Here is a 20,420-nt window from a genome sequence, read left to right as displayed (position 1 = left end):
TGCCTTCTGGCTTGGGTGTGGCCTGACACACATGTTGGGAGCAGCCCCACCTCAACTCATGGCCTTGGACTGGGGAAACTGGTTTCCTCTTGGCTCACCAGCCCCAGCCGCCAAGCAGTTACTGGGTGACATGGCCAACTTCCCGCCTCCTGCTGGGAGGACATTACTGGGACAGACCTGGAGGCTGAGGCGTGCCCCAATGGGAACCCCGTGGGCAGCCGGCTTGCCACCCTGCATAGGAATGCAGGGAGGGCCAGCCAAACTGCCAGAACAGTCAACCAGACAGCCTGGCACCCACAAAAGGCCCTGTGGAGATGAGCTAAGCATTCGCAACTGCTTACTGTGTAAAGGAAAGTGCGGGCAAGGAAGCATTGGGCAGGGATGTACATACAACTTCAGAACAGGGAAACTCTTGATATATAAAATGAAGCCCAGAGGGACAAAGAGACCACCCAGCCAGAATCTGGAAAAACCCTGGAGAGAGTTTCAGACACGAGGAACTCAAAGGGTTTTGAGAAAGTGAAGAGATTTGTTTCGGAGGTGGGAGGGGTCACACAGCTGGAGGGGTCACACAGCTGGAGCTAGCACTGCCGTCTGACTAGTGAGATAGAGAGCCAAGATCACTATGGCCACCCTACTTGATGCCCTCTGACTCTTCCCACTCCAACACCCAGTCAAGCTGGGAGCCACTGTTAGCTTCACTGTGCAGATGCGGACACTAGAGTTATGGGAGGCTAGGGGTGTGCTTGGCAGGATTGGAGCCCAGGGCGTCACCTCTGCCTATTCCTGCGTCTTCCTTGTAGGGCAAAAATAGAAATGACAAGAGCCACACGCCCAGAGAGCCAGACAGGATCCCCAGAAACCCCTCACCCACACCCTCTCACCAGACAGCAGCAGCAAGGGATCTTTGCCCAAGATCCCCTGAGGTCTGTACCCAGACTCAACACCCCACACTGGCCTGGACCAAGGCACGGGCTGCTTCACATCTGACATCTGGGGGCCGAGGGACAAAGAGACAGCCAGAAGTCCAAAGTGATGAGCTTGAAAACTAACCTCTCAATAGTCATTTGCTAGAGGGCAACCAGAAAAAAGAACCAAAAATTCCTTAGAAAGCCTAAGAATTATACGGGACACCATCAAGAGGAATAACTTATGTGAGGTTGGAATTCCAGAACAGAAAGAGATGAAAATGCAACAACAAAAAAACCATCACAGAGAAAATTGTGAAAGAATTTTGAAGAAAACTTCCCTAATATCATGAAAGATGAGAAGACATGTATTCAAGAAGCTGAACAAAGTCTAAGCAGGATAGATCCCTTAAGAAAATCACCAAACACACACCCAATGCTGAGCAACTTGACGAATAATGCTAAATCTGTGAAACACTTCAAAATATGGATGAACCTAAAGGAATTATCACAAAAGATTAAAATATTGTATGAGATCACTGTTGTAAAAACTTAAACGGTTTTCTTTCTTAAGAAAAGGTTTTCTTGCTAAAAACAACATTCTATGATAGTTACTAGGGGTGAGAGGGAAGGGAAAAAATATATATATATAGAGTTCCAACCCAGATATGGAAGTATCCAAAGCAAAACAAAGCTACAAGACTGAAAGTAGAGAACCAGAGATAGCAGTTTGCAAGAAAAAAGAAATACAAGGAAGGAATCCTGTCATTTACAGAACTTCCAAATGAAGAGGAAAATCAAACAAGTTCCAAAAAAACCAAAAACCCTTCACTGTAACCCTAAAACTAGACCAAGCCCTACTCTTAGCCCGAACGTTATTCCTAACCCTAACCGTAACACAAAACCCTAGGCCTAACCTAGACCTAACCCTTTACTCCTCCTTCCCTCCAAAAAAAGAGATGGCTTGAGGAGCACCAAAAGTCTTTCCATTCCAAAGACCTCCTCGAGGCAGGACTGTCCAGCAGCACTCCAGTGGGCCCCACACTCTCCTCTCCACAAAGGGGTTCCCTGTGAACGGCGTTAACCACCCTGGCATGTCTGGGTTCAGTGAGACCGAGGCTGCCACTTTGTACAAAATGGGTAACAGATACTTGGAACTCTGTTTCCATGAAGTTGGGAGAGGTGGAAAAATAAATAGGAGCCAAACAATAATAGTAATAAAAAACCCAAACCAGCGGTCGATTCCAACTCCTAGCAACCCTATAGGAGAGAGTAGAACTGCTCCTTGAAATTGCTGAGATCGTCAGTTGTTAAGGGAGCAAAGAAATTGGTGGAGCCAAACTGCAGCCCTTGCCATCAGCAGCCCAACACTTCACCACCCAGTGTGCCACCAGGGTCCTTCTGGTGGTTTATGAAAGAGGACACAGTGACACCTGACTGACCACTATGTCCTCAGGACCACTGGCCTTGCCATGCTTCCAACTGCCTCAGAGCACAAGTTGGGCCAGGGGTGCTCTCAGATGACAACAGAGATGCCCTCCCAGCCATCCATCCGGCAAGACTAAACCAGCGGCCATCAAGTCAAGTTCCACTCACAGAGACTCCATGTGTGTCCTTCATAGGACTGCACTCTGTAGGATTTTCAGTGGCTGTGCTCTTTCAGAAGCAGATCACCAGGTCTTTCTTCTGAAGCACCTCTTGGCATATTGGAATCCCTAATCTTTTCTATTAGTAGCTGCATGCGTGAACCATTAGCGACATCCACTGAACATTGAACAATGTATAACAAAATCAAAACGAAATCCACTGCCACTGAGTCAGTTCCAATGCATTACAATCCTGCAAGACTGAGTAGAACGACCCTAAGGGTTTCCGAGGTTGGCATCTTTACTGAAGCAGACTCCCTCGTCTTTCTCCCAAGGATGGGCTAACCAGTTAGTCTATCCGTTGCCTAACCAGAATTCCTTGTATGACGTGTTATTGCTGTTAAGTGTAGTCAAGTCGGTTCCAATTCATAGCAAATCTGTGAGTTTCCAAGGAGTGAATGGTGAGCTTGAACCTCCAACCTTGTAGTTCAAATCAATTGTGCAGTCCAGCACATTAACCCAGTGCCACACAGGGTCTTACTATTTTCTGCAAAGTGTTCAACAGGAAATACACACACACACACATATATATATATTTATATATATATATATATATTTTTTTTTTTTAAAGATCAAACTAACTGGAATAGAGATTAGCAATCCCACGGGCCACCACAGCATAATGACTGAGTCCATGAAACAGCAACCAGGTCTAAGCAGATCCACTAAGCTGACGTTGGCACAGTTCATGTCAGAGAGGACTTCACTACCAGAGGGAGCCCACTTTCTAGACAGTGACAAAATCCCTCAAGAAAAGTGGGGGAAGTTCCACTATGCTAATGATTACACCCTGGCTTGTCAGGCTCCCTTGAGACAAGTGGGCAGGAGAAACCATGTGGGGACTGTATGATTTCAGGTCCTGGATGCCTAGGCCTGGGGACCTGCCTGAGCTGACAGGGACGTGAAATCACCCCTTCGGAAGCCAACTCAGAACTGGCCATTCTACTCCATGCCTTCTGGACCAAGTTTCCAGACCATTTCTGTGGAGTCAAATGATTGAACTGGATACTCCTCATAAAGGAATGGCTACTGGGCCAATATACTCCACAAAGCACAGAAACACAGTGGGTTCATCAGGTACCATACTGCTGATACAAACAGCTCTTGGTAAAGAAATCCTGTATTCCTAAAGCAAGTTAGCTTTATCCACGGTCCTGCCAATATGGGCACCAGGCTTCTTGCTCCCTCTTCCTTCTGCAGACCAATATAACTGAGCTGGTCCTGCCTCCTCCTGATACCAAGGTTAACAGTAGTAACTACACTTCAAGGGGTTGTGAGGCCTGAAAGAGACAATATGGGAAAATCCTTGACGTGGAGCCAGGAACAAGGCTGTTGCTGGGTACCATCGAGTCCATTTTGACTCAAAGTGGCCCCATGTGACAAAGTCCAACTGCCCCACAGGGTTTCTTGGCTGTCATCTTTATGGGAACAGATTAGTAGGTCTTTTCTCCCAAACAGCTGCTGGCTGGGTTCAAACCATTGACCTTCTGGTTAGCAGCTGAGAGCTTAATCAGTAGGCCACCAGGCTTCCTTAGTCACAAAGTCTGCACCCTAAGAAATGGCTGTTTTTAAGAAGCACTCTGTTGGACCAGGCTGGAATCCGCAGTGGAAAATGTTACCTATGGGGAAACCTACTGCTACAGTCGATTTCGACTCACAGTGACCCTGTATGTAGGGTTCCCAAGACTGTCAGTCTTTACAGGAGCAGACAGCCTCACACGGAGCTACTGGTGGGCTTGAACCGCTGACCTTGAGGTAAGCAGCCCAATGCCTAACCCACAGCGCCACCAGGACACACACACACCCACTATAAGGAAGGTACAGCTAACTCCTCTTTGGCGGGGCAGGGTTGCTGTTAGTCAAGATGTTCCAGCCTCGACTGGCCCTACCATTCCTGCACAGGCCCCTCTCCCCAAATTCAGCAGACAAGACTGACATATTGGCACCTCCTTCCTCAGCTCTCATGAAGGGGCACCGGACAGCTGGGAGAGAGGATGGGACAAAGGCCTCTTACAGAAATGAGGCTTAGCCCCACGGAAACTTTCTAGATAAGAGACTAGACTATGTACTGAAAGGAGCCGGGCTTATGCATCTACCTGGTGACAAAAAGGAATAAAAAGAAAGAGGCAAAAAAAAAAAGAAAGAGGCAAAACCAACAAAAAGGTGGGAACGCATGGAAGCAGTGGCTGTTTACCTGAAGATCATGAGAGCCCTTGACAAGAGGCGGCTAGGTTAATGTGAAGGTCAAGTTTATGGTCATTAACTGCCCAAACTCTTAACAAATTGCCTGGGTAGGCTCGGAATGACCCACTAAGTAGGAACAAAATCACAAAGATTACAGGGAGGCTCCGCCTCATCAAATGTCCCCAAAGGCGACCCCGCAGGACGGTCGTTTACTAGGAGCAACAGGTACAGCTTTTCCTTTCAAAACTCAGGCTCATGGACCCCCAACCTTCCCTTGGCTTATGGGGAAGCAGCCTCGGGAGGGGGGAGGGGGAACCTCTGAGGGGTTTTCAGAGCCAGGAAATTCTTGAAATAAACCTCTGGGTCTTGCACATGTTTTTCAATGTCCTTACTACCTAGGTTCATGGACCAGATATCAAGAACAAATGGCTCCGTGTCTCCCTGGCCCTCAGGATTCTCAGGTGTCACAACACCCCTCTGTGACTATACCATTTCCATAGCAACAGGAGCAAAAGCAAGAGAGCCACCAGGAGAAGCGACAGCCAACCACCAGCATCCTGCCCCCTCATTTCAGCAGGCTCAAGAGGGACTGTGGTAGCAGGAGGGCTGGGGATAGGAATCTGAACAAACTTAGCGAAGACGTCAAAGTCAACGTGGGGAATACCGGAGAAATCAGATCCCGGACCCGGAATTTGAGAGTTAAGTAGTCATTGTTCATTTTGCTGGGAACGATTAGGGTTTTGTTGAAAGGGAAACCCTTAAGAGATTCAGGCGGAAGTATTTATGGGTAAAATGAGATGAGATCTGGGAGTTGCTTTAAAATCCACAGGGGAGACGGGGCAGGGACTAAGAGGAACCCAAAGTGGTAGCATGTCTGTAATTGCTGAAACTGGTTGACGAGTATGCACAGTTCACTATGCCTTTTATCCCCCCCCTCCTCTTGCCTAAGTCAGAAATTTTCCATAATTAAATTTAAAACGAAACAAGATGCCATGTAGGGAGAGGCTGCTGAGGTTCTCAAGAAGTTCATTTTCCAGCAGACCCCTTCACCACTCCTCAAAAGGCAGAACAACTCTGCTCTGGATCCCTACATATGGCTCCTGGTACCTCGGGGGTCTTATGAAGACCCAAAGTCATAAAAAGTATTCCTTTTACAACAGTAACTCACACACCAGGCACCTTGCTGTACTCTCCTCATATGCAAAGGCATTAACAAGCTTATCCACCACATGCCTGTCAGTTTGTCCTGCTGCCGGGGGACTTTTGTGTTGCTATGATTCTGTAAGCTCTATCACTGATATTTCAAATACAAGCAGGGTCACTCATAGGGGGAGGACAAGTTTCAGTGGAGCTTCCAAACAAAAGAAAGAAAGGTCTGCTGATCTATTTCCAATAATTAGCCAATGAAAACGTTATGGATCACCACAAGATATTCCGTGATACAGCCCTAGAAGATGAGCCCCTGCGGTTGGAAGGCACTCAAAATACACAGTGGCTGCAACCGTGAACTCAAGGACACCAATAAGGACGAAGATGGCACAGGATGGGCAACGTTGTAATCCGTTCTACTTGGGCTCACCATGACTTTGAACTGACAATGGCGGCAGCAACAACAAAGACAACAAACCTATGTGACAGTAATTCAAGCCTCTCCATTTCACAGACAAACTGAGGCTCAGAGATGGGAGGACAATTGCCCAGTGGGTCACAAGAAGCAAAACTGGAACCCAGGGTTTGCTGACCCCAAGGCCGGACTCTTAATCTCTACCCTAAAATAATTAGAAATTATCTGAAAAAAAATATGTGACTCAACAGATGAACAGACAAACAAACCGTACCCACTCAGAGATTTCTAAGTTAGAAAGATAAGACACGTCTACATAAAACATTATATGAGACAGTGTTCCAAGAAATGCCAGAATGAGGTACTGAGACCTTCACAGCAAGGCCCTAAAACGCTCTTTGCCATTTTCTCAACTGAAAAGCAAAGGCAAAAAGATGGGGTCTTCCTGACAGGCTCTGAGAAGAATTCCAGAACACCCCACCCCACAAACCAAGTGTTTATCAAAGGCCAGGTGCGGAAAAATTGCTTAGGAGCAAAACTATCTAAAAGCAGAGATCTGAACCAGCATCTGAATGGAGGGAAGTGCGGCATTAAAACCCCTGGGGAGTTTAGGGAATCAGGGCTGCAGACAGGACTGACTGCTCACAAGACTGACAAAATGAAGCAAACCCATGAGGGGGGAAGTCCAAAGTGTCCCAAGAAAAGAAGGCAGACTTCACCCTAAGCATGCAGCAGCTACACTGGGGTCAGTCCAAAGACACACACTCCTTACATGAACATTCTTTCTCTAGCGCTTGGGATTCAGACTCACCAAGCAAAGCCAGCCTGCCAGAGAACCTGTGCTGCCTCATCAGCAAAGTCCTTGACTTGGCCTGAGTGGGAGACACTCTTCCAGACCCCCAAGTTCTGGAACCAACTCATGATCTTATATAAAGGGATCTATGCTCGTGCTCGAGAAATCCTCCACTGTCATATTTAAACTTCCTGAAAATACTCTGATCCAAGTTCCTCCTGGCAGATGAACCTCTGAAGTTTGCTTCTCAGCAACAAAGAATTTGCTAACCCTTCGTCTCATGCCAATCATGTTGTATTTAGATGGCTTAGAGCTAGGAAAACACTGATTTTCATCCAAGTAGGCCGATTTCTGCTAGTCCAGAGCAGAAAGGCATAATCATTTCACTGGACATGAGATGCTTCCTTATTGGTAATTATCATTTTTCAGAGGAATCAGTTAGGTTCCATTCAATATACATTCAGGAAAGACACATATTCATTCATCTTTTTCTCTAATAGATATCTGGTCCGAGGAATACTGAGATGAGTTGTTCTTTTATCACTAAAGAATTTCTTACAAAAAAACTGTAATTATCTATATGTAGCTATAGGGAGTTCTGGTGGTCCAATAGTTAAGTAGCTCAGCTACTAACCGAAAGACTGTCAGTCTGAATCCACCTAGCGACTCAGCAGCAGAAAAGATCTAGGCATTTGCGCCCATAAAGAAAGCCCTATGGGGGCAGATTTACTTAGTCACAGGACTTCACTATGAATCAGAATTCGCTCAACTGCACCCAAAAACAACAAGCTATGCATAATAGACAGGAAATAGACTTCAACCACCTACCTAGATGGCTTAACTATCTAATGAGGACATTGAGGGGTGGTCTTCAGTCACCAAGCACGTCTCAAGGGCTTCCTGATGAGGCCAGAAGACAACTGACAAGAGGCCCTGAATAAAAGGCACAAGAAACCAGCAGTCACTCCATTTCAGGGAGGCAGGACCTGGAGTCCCAAAGGCACCTGAGCCCTGCTGTCTGTTAGGAAAATGAGAAGGGCAACCATCCAAGCTGCCTGCGACAGACATGCAGCCAAATGACACCCGCTGGGCCCAGCTGCCTTGGGTCTGCCACAACAGGACAACAGGGAGGTGTAAGCCGCGAGCCACTTCGGCACCAAGCCTCCAGAAGTCTCCGGTTACTTCTAATGAAATGAAATTCCCTTTGGTTTGGGGGTTCAAAAGCCTGACTCTTATAAGAGGCTGGGGGGTAGATGCCAGGGTGGTGACAGGAAGGAGAGGGAGGGCTCAAGGGCCTTCAGCTCAACTTCCCAACCTATAGGATTCCTCAACTCTAAACTCTGTGTACCTGTAACACTGATACCATTTCACATTAATGATTATAAAAGGAACTCAAAACGTGGAGGAGTAAGAAGCCCTAGTGGCACTATGGGTTAGGCAATGGGCTGCTAACCACAAGGTCAGCGGTGCAAACCCACCAGTTGCTCTGCAGAAGTAAGGTGAGGCTATCTGCTCCCCTTGAGATTTTCAGTTTTGGAAATCCTATGATATAAAGCTGCTAGGAGTCAGAACTGAAAATGACAGTGGATTTAGGGGTTTTGGTCTTAAGAGCACTGAGTTTCTGTTCAGGGTGATGAAGGCACACAGAAACAGAGTTGGCACATATGGCGAACCTGTCACTGAATGTCAGTCATATAGTCCACCACAATACATTTTTTTTTACAGTGCAGAGGAAATCCTACCATTGAGGTCACTCTAAATACATAAAATATTGAAAATGCACATGAAGATGATGGCAGAAGATGAATAGTGAGCAGACTATTTCCTTTGGAATACTGAAGTTGCTTTTCTTGTCTTTGAAGAAGTGATACTGTAACTGAGTGCCATGGCAATGAATCCAGTGCCACTGCCGAAGAATGTGTGAAAGGTAAAGGCTGTTTGCTTGGTTTTAAAAGGACCCTTAAAACCCATAAATAAAACGCTCACTTTCCCTTAAGCAAAAACGCCACTGCTGGAGAGCTGATTTGACGGACAGTGACCCCGTAGACCAGAGTAGAAACGGTTCCATAAGATTTCTGAGGCCGTAAATCTTTATGGAAGCAGACTGCAACATCTACCTAGGAGCAGCTGGTGAATTGGAACCGCTGACCTCAAGGTAAGCAGTCTAATGCTTGGCACACTGTGCCACCAGGGCTCCTTTTCATGCTTTCCTTTAGAAACTACATTCTAATTTGTACCCCTGCCATACTACAGCATTATCTTTGGGGTCAAACGTATGGACTGCCTTTGAGGTGAAATCATCTTAAACTTCAGTCCTTTTGAAACAAGCAATTCACTATCCTTGGGCACTTGCCAGAATATTCATCCACAGATCTCTGCCCGGAATTAGGGCCTGAGAAAACAATTGTACTCCCATTCTAGAAACAGGCTCAGCACCCCCATTAAACACGAGCTTACTTATCAGTGGTGACAGAAGCACTGCCACTCACCTATGACCTGAATTCAAAAGGAAATGGCTCTAGGAAACAAATCTGTTTTACAAAAATGTTAAAAATAGAGAAAAATTTCTCATGAAAAAGCCTGGGTTTGGACCTTTGTATACATTGAAAAAAAACCAAACAAACAGACACAGCCACCAAGTCGATTCCAACTCACGGTGACCCTGTGTGACAAAACAAAACTGCTCCCTTGGATTTCCCAGACTGCAATGCTTGACAAGACCTGAGAAGCTGGTGAGATTGAACCACTGACCTTATGACTAGCAGTCCCACGCTTACGGCACATGCCACCAGTGTTCCTCTACATTCACTAGGAGCAGAACTACAGGGATGACGGAGCCACACCGGGCACTGCAGGACCAGCACACGTCCCTCTAGAGCCAGCCTGAAAGAGAATACCTCCTTCCCTCCGCTCCACCTCCACCCATACTCCAGTGCACCCCACACTAGCGTGAGGCCTTGTCGTTTTCCATAAAGCAGGCAGGAGAGTAAAGGTTTTTCTGGCCATAAAGTCTTTGTCCTACCTACTCAACTCTCTTCTTATACTGCGAAGGCTGCCACCACCACCAGCAATCTATACAAACAAATGGTGGCTGGGTTCTAATAAAACTTTAAAAAAGCAGACAGGGTAGACTGGGTTTGGCCCAAGGGCCAAAGTTTGTTGACCCCTATACTAGCTGTGGCAGCGCAGTAGTTACGAATCGGGCTGCTAACCTCAAGGTCAGCAGTTCAAAACTACCAGCTGGTCCGCAGGAGAAAGATGAGGATTTCTGTTCCCATAAAGATTTGCAGCCTGGAAACCCTGTGCAGGGTCACTATGACACGGAACCAACTCCATGGTACATAACAACAACATACTAGCTGTGGACTCTTGGTGTGGCCCTGTAGGATAAGCACTGGACTGCTAATGCAAGGTTGACAGTTCAAACCCACTAGCCACTCCTTGGAAACCCTATATAAGGTTGCTGTAAATTGTAACCGACTCGAGGGCACAAAACAACTAGCTGTGGAGGCCCTGGTTGATACAAATGGTTTAAGGGCTCAGGTAAAATCAAAAGGGTGGTGGCTCAGGTCCACCCAAAGACACTTGGAAGAGGCAGCCAGGCACGGAAAGCCCTGGGAGCACAGTCTACTCTGACATACACGTGGAATCACCTGGTGAACTGGCTACTGAAATACTAGCTACAGTGACTTTCCAACTCGGACTCTGACCCCACGTCTCCTCTATATTTCTATCACACAAGAGTGGTGCCAAGCCACCTTCAACCTCTTCCTCGCTCTCCTTTCTATAGCCTGTTTCAGCTCAGGTATTCAAATGTGGGAGACAACTCCAAATGACGTCCTAAATGGACTTCAAATCCCATGAACGGCTACCACCTGGAGTCTGAACGGTATCTTACCAGGCCAAGGACAGCATTAGCAGTCTGGGGCTCTCCACCACCCAGGCTTCAGCTTCTGCACACGGCCACAGAGGGAATGAATGTACAACATTCTTTGAAGCTCACACCCAGTACACAGAAGTCACAGGTACATCTTTGGGAAGACAAGCAGACCAAGTCAAGATTCCAAGAACACAGGAGCTACAGCTGGTGGGCCTGACTCCCAGGTGCACAAGAGGACAAAGGCTGATGGGGAGGGAACAGAGCCACATCCCTACTGTTATTTAATGACTCTGGCCTTTAGTGTTCCTGGGACCAGCAGACTGACAACAGGAGACAAGGAACCAAGTGCTCACTCTCCCAATGGCTCCACCACTTCAGCTAACTACAAGGAACTTCAAAGGCATCTACCACAAAAGATGACTGGGTATCAGTGCACTGAGGAGTCTTGGTGCCACAGTGGCTTGAACCTTCTAGTCTATCTGTAGGAGAAAGCTGTGGCAGTGTGCTGTCATAAACGTTGTTAGATGCCGCTGAGTCTGTTCCGGCCCACAGCGATCCAATGTACAACAAGTAAACCACGGCTCGGCCTTGCACCATCTCTATTTGAGCTCATCCTTGGCTCAGCCACTGTGTCAATTCATTTCCTTGAGGGTCTTCCTCTTCTTTTTCAGATTCACTGACCCTCTACTTTCTGGGTGGGACCCTGGTGGTGTCGTGGGTTACACTTTGGGCTGCTAACCAAAAGGTCAGCAGTTGGAACCCAGCTCTGGGGGAAAATGGGGCTGCCTGTTCCTGTGAAGATTTATTTACAGCCTCAGAAACTTGAAGGAGCAGCTCTACCCTGTCCTATGAGGTCACTATGAGGCAGAATCAACTCGACGGCAGCTGTTGGTTTGTGGCTTGCTTTATCCTTTCCGGAAGCAGACTGCCACATCTTTCTCCCACCGACCTTTTGGTCAGCAGCTGAGCGTTTACCCACTCTACCACCATGGCTCCTTCCCATAAAGACTGGCAGCCTTGAAAGCCCTATGAGGCAGTTCACTCTGTTCTACAAGGTAGCTCATGAGCTGGAATCATCTTAATGGCAGTAGGCTTGGTTTTGGGGTGTCAATTAACTGCAAAAGCAGCAGCAAACTGTGTGTGTGGCCGGCAGGTACAGAAGGCAGATCAAATACAGGTAAGGAGACATGAGGCCTGGCAGGGGCCACACCAACCCTGCCCAGGTCTTACTCAAGCGCTCAGCAGAGACAGGCTCCTTGCACCCTGAAAACCTTTCCAGTCCCAGAAAATCTGGGAGCTGAATAAACAAAGCCTTCAATGACTCAGCTAAATTAGAAAAGAGGGTAGAATCCTTGCAGCTGAGATACAGAACTTGCTTATGCTCATCTCTCAGAAACTTTGTAGAGGACCAAACCAAACAAAAAAAAAAAAACCTGCCATGAAGTAGATGCTAACTCACTACAACCCTATATGCAGGCTCAAACTGCCCCATAGGGTTTCCAAAGACTGCCATATCTTTCTCCTGTGGACTGAATCGCTGACCTGTGGTCAGCAGCTGAGTGCTTAAATCACTGCGCCTGCCAGGGAGAGAGCAAAGACCTCACTGAAGGTGCCGTCGTAACCAACGGGCAGGGGCATGGGGTTCTAGAATCCTGCTCTCCCAGTTCTCAGCATGGCAGCAAGGTGGTATCACTGACTTAAATTCATTCTACCAGCGAAGGATGAACAGAAGTCAAGACAGTATGGCTGTTTTGGCACTTATAATAAGGACATTCATTAAGCAAGCAAAATGTGTTGCAAGACGTCGTCCATTTAGTTGCAACCCCAATTAGCTCCTTGAGATTAACTCACCAGAATACTAAAAGCTGACTTTCTTCAAAAATACAAACAACAAAAATAACATGGATGTTATTCTTACTTCTGTTTCTACGCCAGGCTGTAAAAGTTCTCTTCAGAATAGCTCTCTAGTGGGGAGAGCAGGAAAGATACAGATCTCCAGCCCCACTGAATACCAGGCATTGTGTGGGTGTTCAGTATGCACCCGCTAACCACAAGGACCCTGACAAGTGGGCATTAGCCACGGTGCTCACTTCAGGCTGCCGGGGAGGGGCCAGGCCTGGACACAATCTTATCTGCCTCCACAGTCCATGCACCTTCCTTCACATCCTGTTGCCACCTCCAGTGTTCAAATAGATGTCGCCAAGTGCCTTCCAAATAGGGCGCTGAGTCACCGATTCACAGGGACACAAAAGGACAAAAATGACATGCAAGAGCCTCTCTCCAGAGTGATGGCACCAGGAACAGCAAAAAGCAGTTACACTGCATCTGCTCAAGAAATCATTCCAATGACGAGATGCAATAAAATCTACACCAACCAAGAGACCACCATCATGACTTCATTTTTGTTCTGACTGATTAAAACACCCAACTGATTAAAACTGGCCAACTAACCTCACCTTCAAGACCACATCTTTACAAACTACCGCACGTGAGAGACGTCTGCAGCAAAGACCAGGCCCACTCCACTAGACTTGGAAAACCAAACCCATGCCCATGAACACTCATTTTTAATTTAAACACCCAAAGTAACCTAAATGATGGCCACTCAGGCAAACGACTGATATAACTTCTATTAGGCATTATGAAACTGGTCTTATCTTGTCTGACCGGAGACCACTCTAACAGGTCCTTGAATTGGCTGATTAAATAAATACCCACTGCCAGAATTCCCCAGAACCATCCTTTTCGCCATAATGTGCCACTAGTTGTCGTGCTAAAGATACTGGCAAGTGGCTTGAAACGCGGCTATTTCCCTTACTACTTGCCCTGAATTATTTTGCTCCGTCATCCAACCTAACAGCTGCTAAAGCATAAACAGAAACCTTCTAGAAGATCCAAAGTTTGGTCCTCTGGAGGATGGTCTAGACCCATCTATCCAGAGACTTAGAAAATTACTTCATAAGCAACTTCAGCCATAGAGTTATTCACTGTAACTGGATCTGGCCTTTCTAGAGACTCGACAACCAAAAGAACATACTGAAAGTAAATGCATAAAACAACACGGAGACAGTCATTTCTCTCCCATTAGGGAAGGTATGCAACTAGAGACCTATCTCAAGAGCAAGCAGCAAAGATGGCAGCGTTATTAACTGATAAATTACAAACCCAGTCCAATATGAAATTGTCTACACTGACATACAGAAACATACAAGTTCAGAGCTAACTTGTTGCTCTAGAACCTGCCCCACAGTCCACCGGAAAAGCCTTCATTTTCACAGGCATAAAACAATTTTCCCTTGGGATCAGGCTTCCTAGGTAAAGAAAACACAGCACTGGCTCTCTCAAAGAGCTAACTGGTTGTTTTAGCGTCTTTTTACTAAAATATTAAAAATCTTGAAGAATCAAAATTTTAAGAGCAAAATCAAAAGCCAATCTGATAGGACAGACTGAATTAGAAAGCCTTTTTGGGCAATCCTGTTTTACTGTTTTGAAGAGCAAATTGGGGGGTTGTTGTTAAGTACTGATGAGTCAGTTCCAACTCATAATGACCCTGTATAGGGTTTCTAAGGCTTTCAATCTTTGAGAGAGTGGCTGGCAGGCTCTAACCATGGACCCTGTGGTTCCCAGTCTAGTGCTTATTGTATGGAGCTACAGCACTCCGAAATTGGGGTTGGGAAGAAGTTAAAAATAAAGTGGTGTAGTGACCGGAATGGAGTCCTGGTGTGGCACTGCAGGGTAAGTGCTAGACTGCTATCACAAGGTCAGTGGTTCAAACTCACCAGTCACTCCTTAGAAACCTTATACAGGGCCGCTATGAGTCGGAAAAATTCAGCAACACGTAACGACAACCAAAATGCTCACAACTGGTTTTGCTGTGACTGGGAGAGTTTTCAGATGAAACCTCTCAGCCAGAAAAAATAAAAAGGCTACATGTGTTTAAGATTTGCTATTAAATCTGAGATTCTGAATGATACCCTTTAAAAAAAAAATTTTTTTTTCTTTTTTTGCAACATCCATGAATTTAAAATAATACTGGTACATCAGTTTGGGAAGAAGGAAAGATAAGGGAAAAAAACAAAAAGGCAGTACTGTGACATACCGAAAACAAAGATGACCAAAATAGTTAGACATAATTACCAGAGCCTCTCAGACTTGTCGCATGAGATTTCTTTTAGGTCTGAAAACAAAAAACCCTTGTGTTGCTAAGCTTGAGTGAGAGCTTTTTAAACTGTTAGGGGAAACATTTTTCAATTCAATAACCAACTACAGGCTAGAGCTTTCACTTAGACACAAAATCTCATTTCCTTCACATTTCATTGGAAAAGTAAATGTTAAGCATCCTTCTACAACTTGAGAGCATTTGAAACTTGGAAGGTTGAACTATTAGCATCCAGTTTCAGATGTAGGCTCCTCCTGGACAAGGAATTACACAGAGGATGGGAAACCTCAAACCAATGCTTTCAGCTGCCTCTGCACACTGGGTTCGTGTGGTAAGTTTGTGCTTCAGACATTTTTTATTTTTGCAGGACACTGCTCGGTAGCATTGCTTTTCCCCATAACTGATTTTCCAATACTTTCAGAGCAGTTTCTTGGTAGTTAAGCTGTGACATTCTAAGAACAAAACAAGTGATGTCATTTGCAGTTTAGATGTTTCCTCATCTACAGTTTGAGTGAACTTTGTTTCTGAGAAAGAATGGAAAAAAGAAAACAGAACCTTTCTTTTGGAAGGGAACTGGGCTGTGCGGACCAAAGTTTTCTCTTAACAAAGCATGTCAGGAACCCAATGTGGGCAAAAGAGCAAATGGGAACTTCAAAGGTGTTTTGGATTTGGATGGAGAAACTTATGCTTGTAAAACACATCAGAAATACACTCTTTGGTTTTGCAAGTCATTCAGTGGCTGTTATTTCCTTGTTACGTGTAAGGGGGGGGGGGGGCTGGAGGAAGTGTCCGCTCCACCATGACTGGGCATGTAACACGTTCACATCAACTTTTTATGGTCAGGCATGTGCTTTCCAACAAAGGAACAGTAGAGAGGGGCAGGGGAAAAGATTGGGACTTGAAACACTTTACAGATTTTGTGCTTAAACAGTATGTTACAAATGACTTGCTCAATTTAAACATCCATCAACATTAAGAGTCAGTGGAGAAAAATGAGGACATTGGATCTACTTGAACCCAGGCACTTCTTGGGGGGAAAGAGAGGGTGTGTGTGAGAGGGAAAATGTTAACTTTTGATGCAAATATAAACCAAATTCAGTAACTTGTCTCCTGTAAATGGGCTTTTCTTCAAAGCTGAAGGCAGGAGACAAAGCAATGGACTGATACGACACGATGCCAACGGACTGAAAAGCTAAGAGCCTTTTACATAGGTTTTTGGTCATGTTACAGTAATGCACTTTTTTTGGGGGGGAGGGGAGGAGAAAACTGTGTACGTTCAAATTTTTAAAAACGAACCATTGAAAGGATGTGCAAGTCTAAAAGGGCTCAACAGGGTTAGAATCCTGATTCCAACATAGAAATTCACTTTCTCAAGCATCACTTCCGTCTAAAGGCGAGGAGGAAGGCAGGCAGGAAAAGGACCAAAAAAAAAAAAAAAAGAAGATAATTGAATTACTCAATAAAAGAGACTACTTACCATCCCAACCCATTGTAAGACATACACTTCTGACATAAGAGAACTCCTTAGAGGTCGAATAAATCGTGTAAGCACCTTTGGGTAATGCACCTGCCCCCCAAGAGGGGGGCCAGGAAGCCCGATGTGGGCTTAGCGAACAGACCTTTGCTAATCTGTTTATTTCCTTGAACTGAAGTCAGGCTGCGATGGGCTGCGATTCCCAAGACGGATACATTTAATTAGAACAAAACAGAAAACAAAAAAAAAAATTTTTTTTTTTTTTTTTTTGTAAAAGCTCACCAAACTGCTGCACTTGTGTCTCTGAATGTGGGTGGCATTTCTTTTAAAAGGCAAAGGAGGGTCTGTGAAGGAGAAAGGGGGAAGGGGAGGTGGGAGTGGAGAGAAGGGGCTGGGAGGGTCCTCCTCTGCTCCCCAGCCCGGGCTGCAGATGAGGCAGCCATCTGTCTAGAGCATTCTCTTCCCTGCTCCCCGCCCCCAGCCACAACACTTGCCCTCCTGCTAGCTAGAACCCTCCTTCTGAAGTCAGACCCCCTGTCTCCTCTTCCCCTATTGCCCCACCAGGGAAGGGTGGGTGAACCCCGAACCCCGACTTCTGCTCCAGCAAGGGGAACAGGGGCCCAACCTTGCCTTAAAACGCGCTGAGACGACCACCTATCGCCCTCGCCAGCCAGAGAAGGGTTGGTGGGGGAGCCCATTTCCCGCTTCAATAAAAGGGGCGGGGGCGCTCCCTTTCACCCACTACCACAGCAGTAGGAAACCTCGTTTTCTCTGCCGGAAGGGAAGGTACCCCATTTTACCCCGAAAGGGGGAAGTCCCACAAGAAAGCTTGGGACCAACTTTCCTTTCCCTCTAAGCCTGGAAAACCAAACCTCCCCCTCCCAAAAATGGCTAGGGATCCCCCTTCCATCACCTACCTACAAAAAGCGAGGGTGTTTCTCCCCATAAGGGAAAATGTGGGGAAGGATCTCCCCTCCAAATAAAAAAGAGAAACTGGGGCTTCCATCAAAAGGATTGGGAGATTCCACCCAGTTTTGCTCCCTAGGGAATAGCTAGGAAACACCTCCCGCCAAAAGAGTGCAAGAAAGAATCCCCCAACCCTAAGGGCCCCCCTTTAAGATGGAAAGAACTTAACCCCCATTTTCTGCCTAAGAAAGCTAGGGTACCTCTCCAAGTAGGGCAGGGCACACCTCCCCCAAGAGAAAGGATACTGCCGGGGGCTGAGACCCCCCCAACTCCAAACCCCTAAGAGCGGGGTTGTTGCTCCAGATCGCCCCAAAAAGGGTTCGGGAAACCCCTCCCCCCATCCCCTTCCCCGAAGCCAGAAGACGGCGGGCAGGCGAGCCCGTGGCTGCCAGCTCGGGGGGCAGGGGCAGCCAGGACCCCCGTGGGCCTCCGCAGCCCCCCCGGCGCCCCCTCCCCAGGGCGGGCGGGTGGGCGCGGGGGGTTCGGGGGGCGCCTCCTCACCTTCCCCTCAGCATGGCGCCCAAAAAGACAGAGCGAGGGAGAGCGGGCGAGCGCCGCGAGGGGGGGAAAACGCATGAGGCCGGGAGAGAAAGCAAGCGAGAAAGAGCGAGCGAGCGAGAGACACCCACCGACCCCGCCCTTCCTCCTCCTCCTCCTCCGCGGCCCGGCCCAACATGGCGGCCGCCCCCCTTCCTCCTCCTTTTCTTCCTCCCCCCGGGGACGCTGCCCCGGCCCGGCCGGGGGCCTGACCTGTCGTCAGGGAGCGGGAGGCGGTGGTGGAGGAGGTGCGGGGTGGCCGGGCGGGCGTCGGGGGAACACGGAGGAGGCGAAGGCGTTGATGGCGGCGGCGGTGATGGCGGTGGCGGCGACTCTGATGGCGGCGGCGGGGGGGTCCCGGACACGGCCTCCATAGTTCCTTTGGGGGGGGGTTAGTGCACGAAAAAGGACTGCTTGGGCGTGGCAGGAGGGGTACACTTCAGCTCTGCGGGCTCCTGATGGGAATGGATATATATTTTTTTGGTTTCGGAATCACCTCCGAGCCGACCTCCGCTTAGGCCGCGCGGCCTATGCCTCGGCTGGCCGCTCGCCGCCTGCTTTCTCCGCAGCCCGCCCCTGCGGTCACTCGCTCACGGCCATGGGGCCCTCATCGGGGCGAGAGCCCCCCCCACACACACACACCTGCGGGCCCGGGAGTGGGAGACCCGGGGGACACGAACACTGGTGGGTGGTTGGGTGTAATTAGCGCGAGCCGCGCGCGATGGAGCAAGCGAGGGAGAAGAGGAAAGAGAGCGAGGGGATTAAAAAAAAAAAAAAGGATTATGGGGAGAGAGGAAATGGGCCGCGGAGACGGGCGACTGTCAGTCTGTCTGTCTGCCCGCCCCGGTTGCCCGGCCCCCGCCGCAGTCAGAAATTCACACAAAATGGCGGGTCGGGCCGGACGAGCAGAGAGGGTGAGGCGGGAGGAAGGGCGAGGTGGGAGGGGGAACTGGGCTGTGGAGGCGGAGGCCAAGTCACGTGGAGGAGAGGGGCAGAGGCCGCAAGCCCGAAGGGCGGTGAAAAAAATCGAGGGAGCGGGTGAGACCCAGAGGAGAACCGAAGAGGGTGAAAACCTGGGGAAGTCGGAAAGAGCCGAAGATGATAGGGAAGGAGGCGTGGTGGGTGAGAGGAAATGCTAGACGAAGTGGATCAGTAATTGGGAGCCAGGCGAACCTGCGAAGATTCGGAAATTGTGGAAGATTGCTTTAGGGGAGGGGATAAGAGGCGGAAACCGCCGAAAGATGCCGAGTAGGAATAATGACCTTAAATCCTAGTGAGTCGAATGGGGCGGGGCTGGGAAAGCGATTTACTGACGAGTGTGAACTACTTGGGAGGAATGCACTGGAGGGCAAATGGGAAGAATGGAAAAACGCCAGCTTGAGGGCAGGAGACGGAAGGGCTGAACTTTTAAGATGGGTCGGAATTCAGAGACTGGGTCGGAATTCAGTCTATGGTGAGAAAAAAAACAGACGAAAGCTGGAGCCAGAGATCTAGGGCTAGGAGGCGGAGTAGAGAAAGCCCGGAGATGACGCCATCCTTGGGAAGCTCGAAAAGGGCGTGGCTTCATCCTGAATTCGAGAGAGTTTACGAACCTGGGGCGTGGCTCGTGGAAGGCTCTCAATAAATAGTCAGTGTTGAAGCGCTGACTGCGTGTACAATCTTATTTGACCCTGACAGTGATCATAAGATTCTTAGTAATTCACATTTTCTTGATCCTCACAGTGATAGTAAAGAGTTGTTGTAATTCCCATTTTCTAGAAGCGGAGTCTGAAGTTCAGTATTTAAGTAACTGGCTCAAGGTCATAAACTCAGCTAAACGGAGCAAGTTTGGTTTTTTTTTTATCGGAGTTTGCCTCCATTGCCTCCAGCAAAACATTTTTTTCAGTTCCTCCTCTTTAAATGCAGAACTCTCCGTTAAACTCCTCTTAAGTGCCAGCCCCTATGATATGCCTTTGGGGCAGGGTTCTTTAGACTCATGAAACTTAAAATCAATAATGACCATAAAAAGAGAAACTGGGAAATGAGGAATATAATAGGAGGGCCCTGTATTTATTTGGGAGGTTAGACTGAGTTGTTTAAACTGACACATAAGGAAATGAGGAAATAGCTAGACAGCTTATTTCTCAAATTCCAGGAACTAGGAGAAAAACACTTATTGGCCAGAGTGATGAGAAAAGAGAGACAGATAAACTGGTATTTTAATTCGGCTGTGGAAGTGAGTACTGGTGTGGCTCTGTAGGATAGCTTTGAACCTCAAGGTCGGCGGCTCAAACTCACTAGCCTCTTCTTGGAAACCCTATTGTTGTTGT

At 47.7% G+C, this 20,420-nt stretch overlaps 1 protein-coding gene across 1 annotated transcript in view; it reads right to left on the bottom strand.

Annotated features, from left to right (window-relative positions):
- ZC3H4 (zinc finger CCCH-type containing 4) overlaps positions 1–18,150 on the bottom strand; it is a 44,570-nt gene extending 26,420 nt beyond the window's left edge. The window contains exons 1-3 of the mRNA XM_006868436.1: positions 18,076–18,150; positions 871–993; positions 178–231 (exon numbers count right to left, since the gene is read on the bottom strand). Coding sequence (XP_006868498.1) covers positions 178–231; positions 871–993; positions 18,076–18,150 — 252 coding nt within the window. The remainder of the gene's footprint in view (positions 1–177; positions 232–870; positions 994–18,075) is intronic.
- Positions 18,151–20,420: the final 2,270 nt, after the last annotated feature.

Source organism: Chrysochloris asiatica, unplaced genomic scaffold (genome assembly GCF_000296735.1).
Source record: "Chrysochloris asiatica unplaced genomic scaffold, ChrAsi1.0 scaffold00116, whole genome shotgun sequence".
Lineage (NCBI taxonomy): Eukaryota > Metazoa > Chordata > Mammalia > Afrosoricida > Chrysochloridae > Chrysochloris > Chrysochloris asiatica.
Note: the sequence above shows the minus strand (reverse complement) of the source record. Positions and strands in the feature narration are given on the sequence as shown.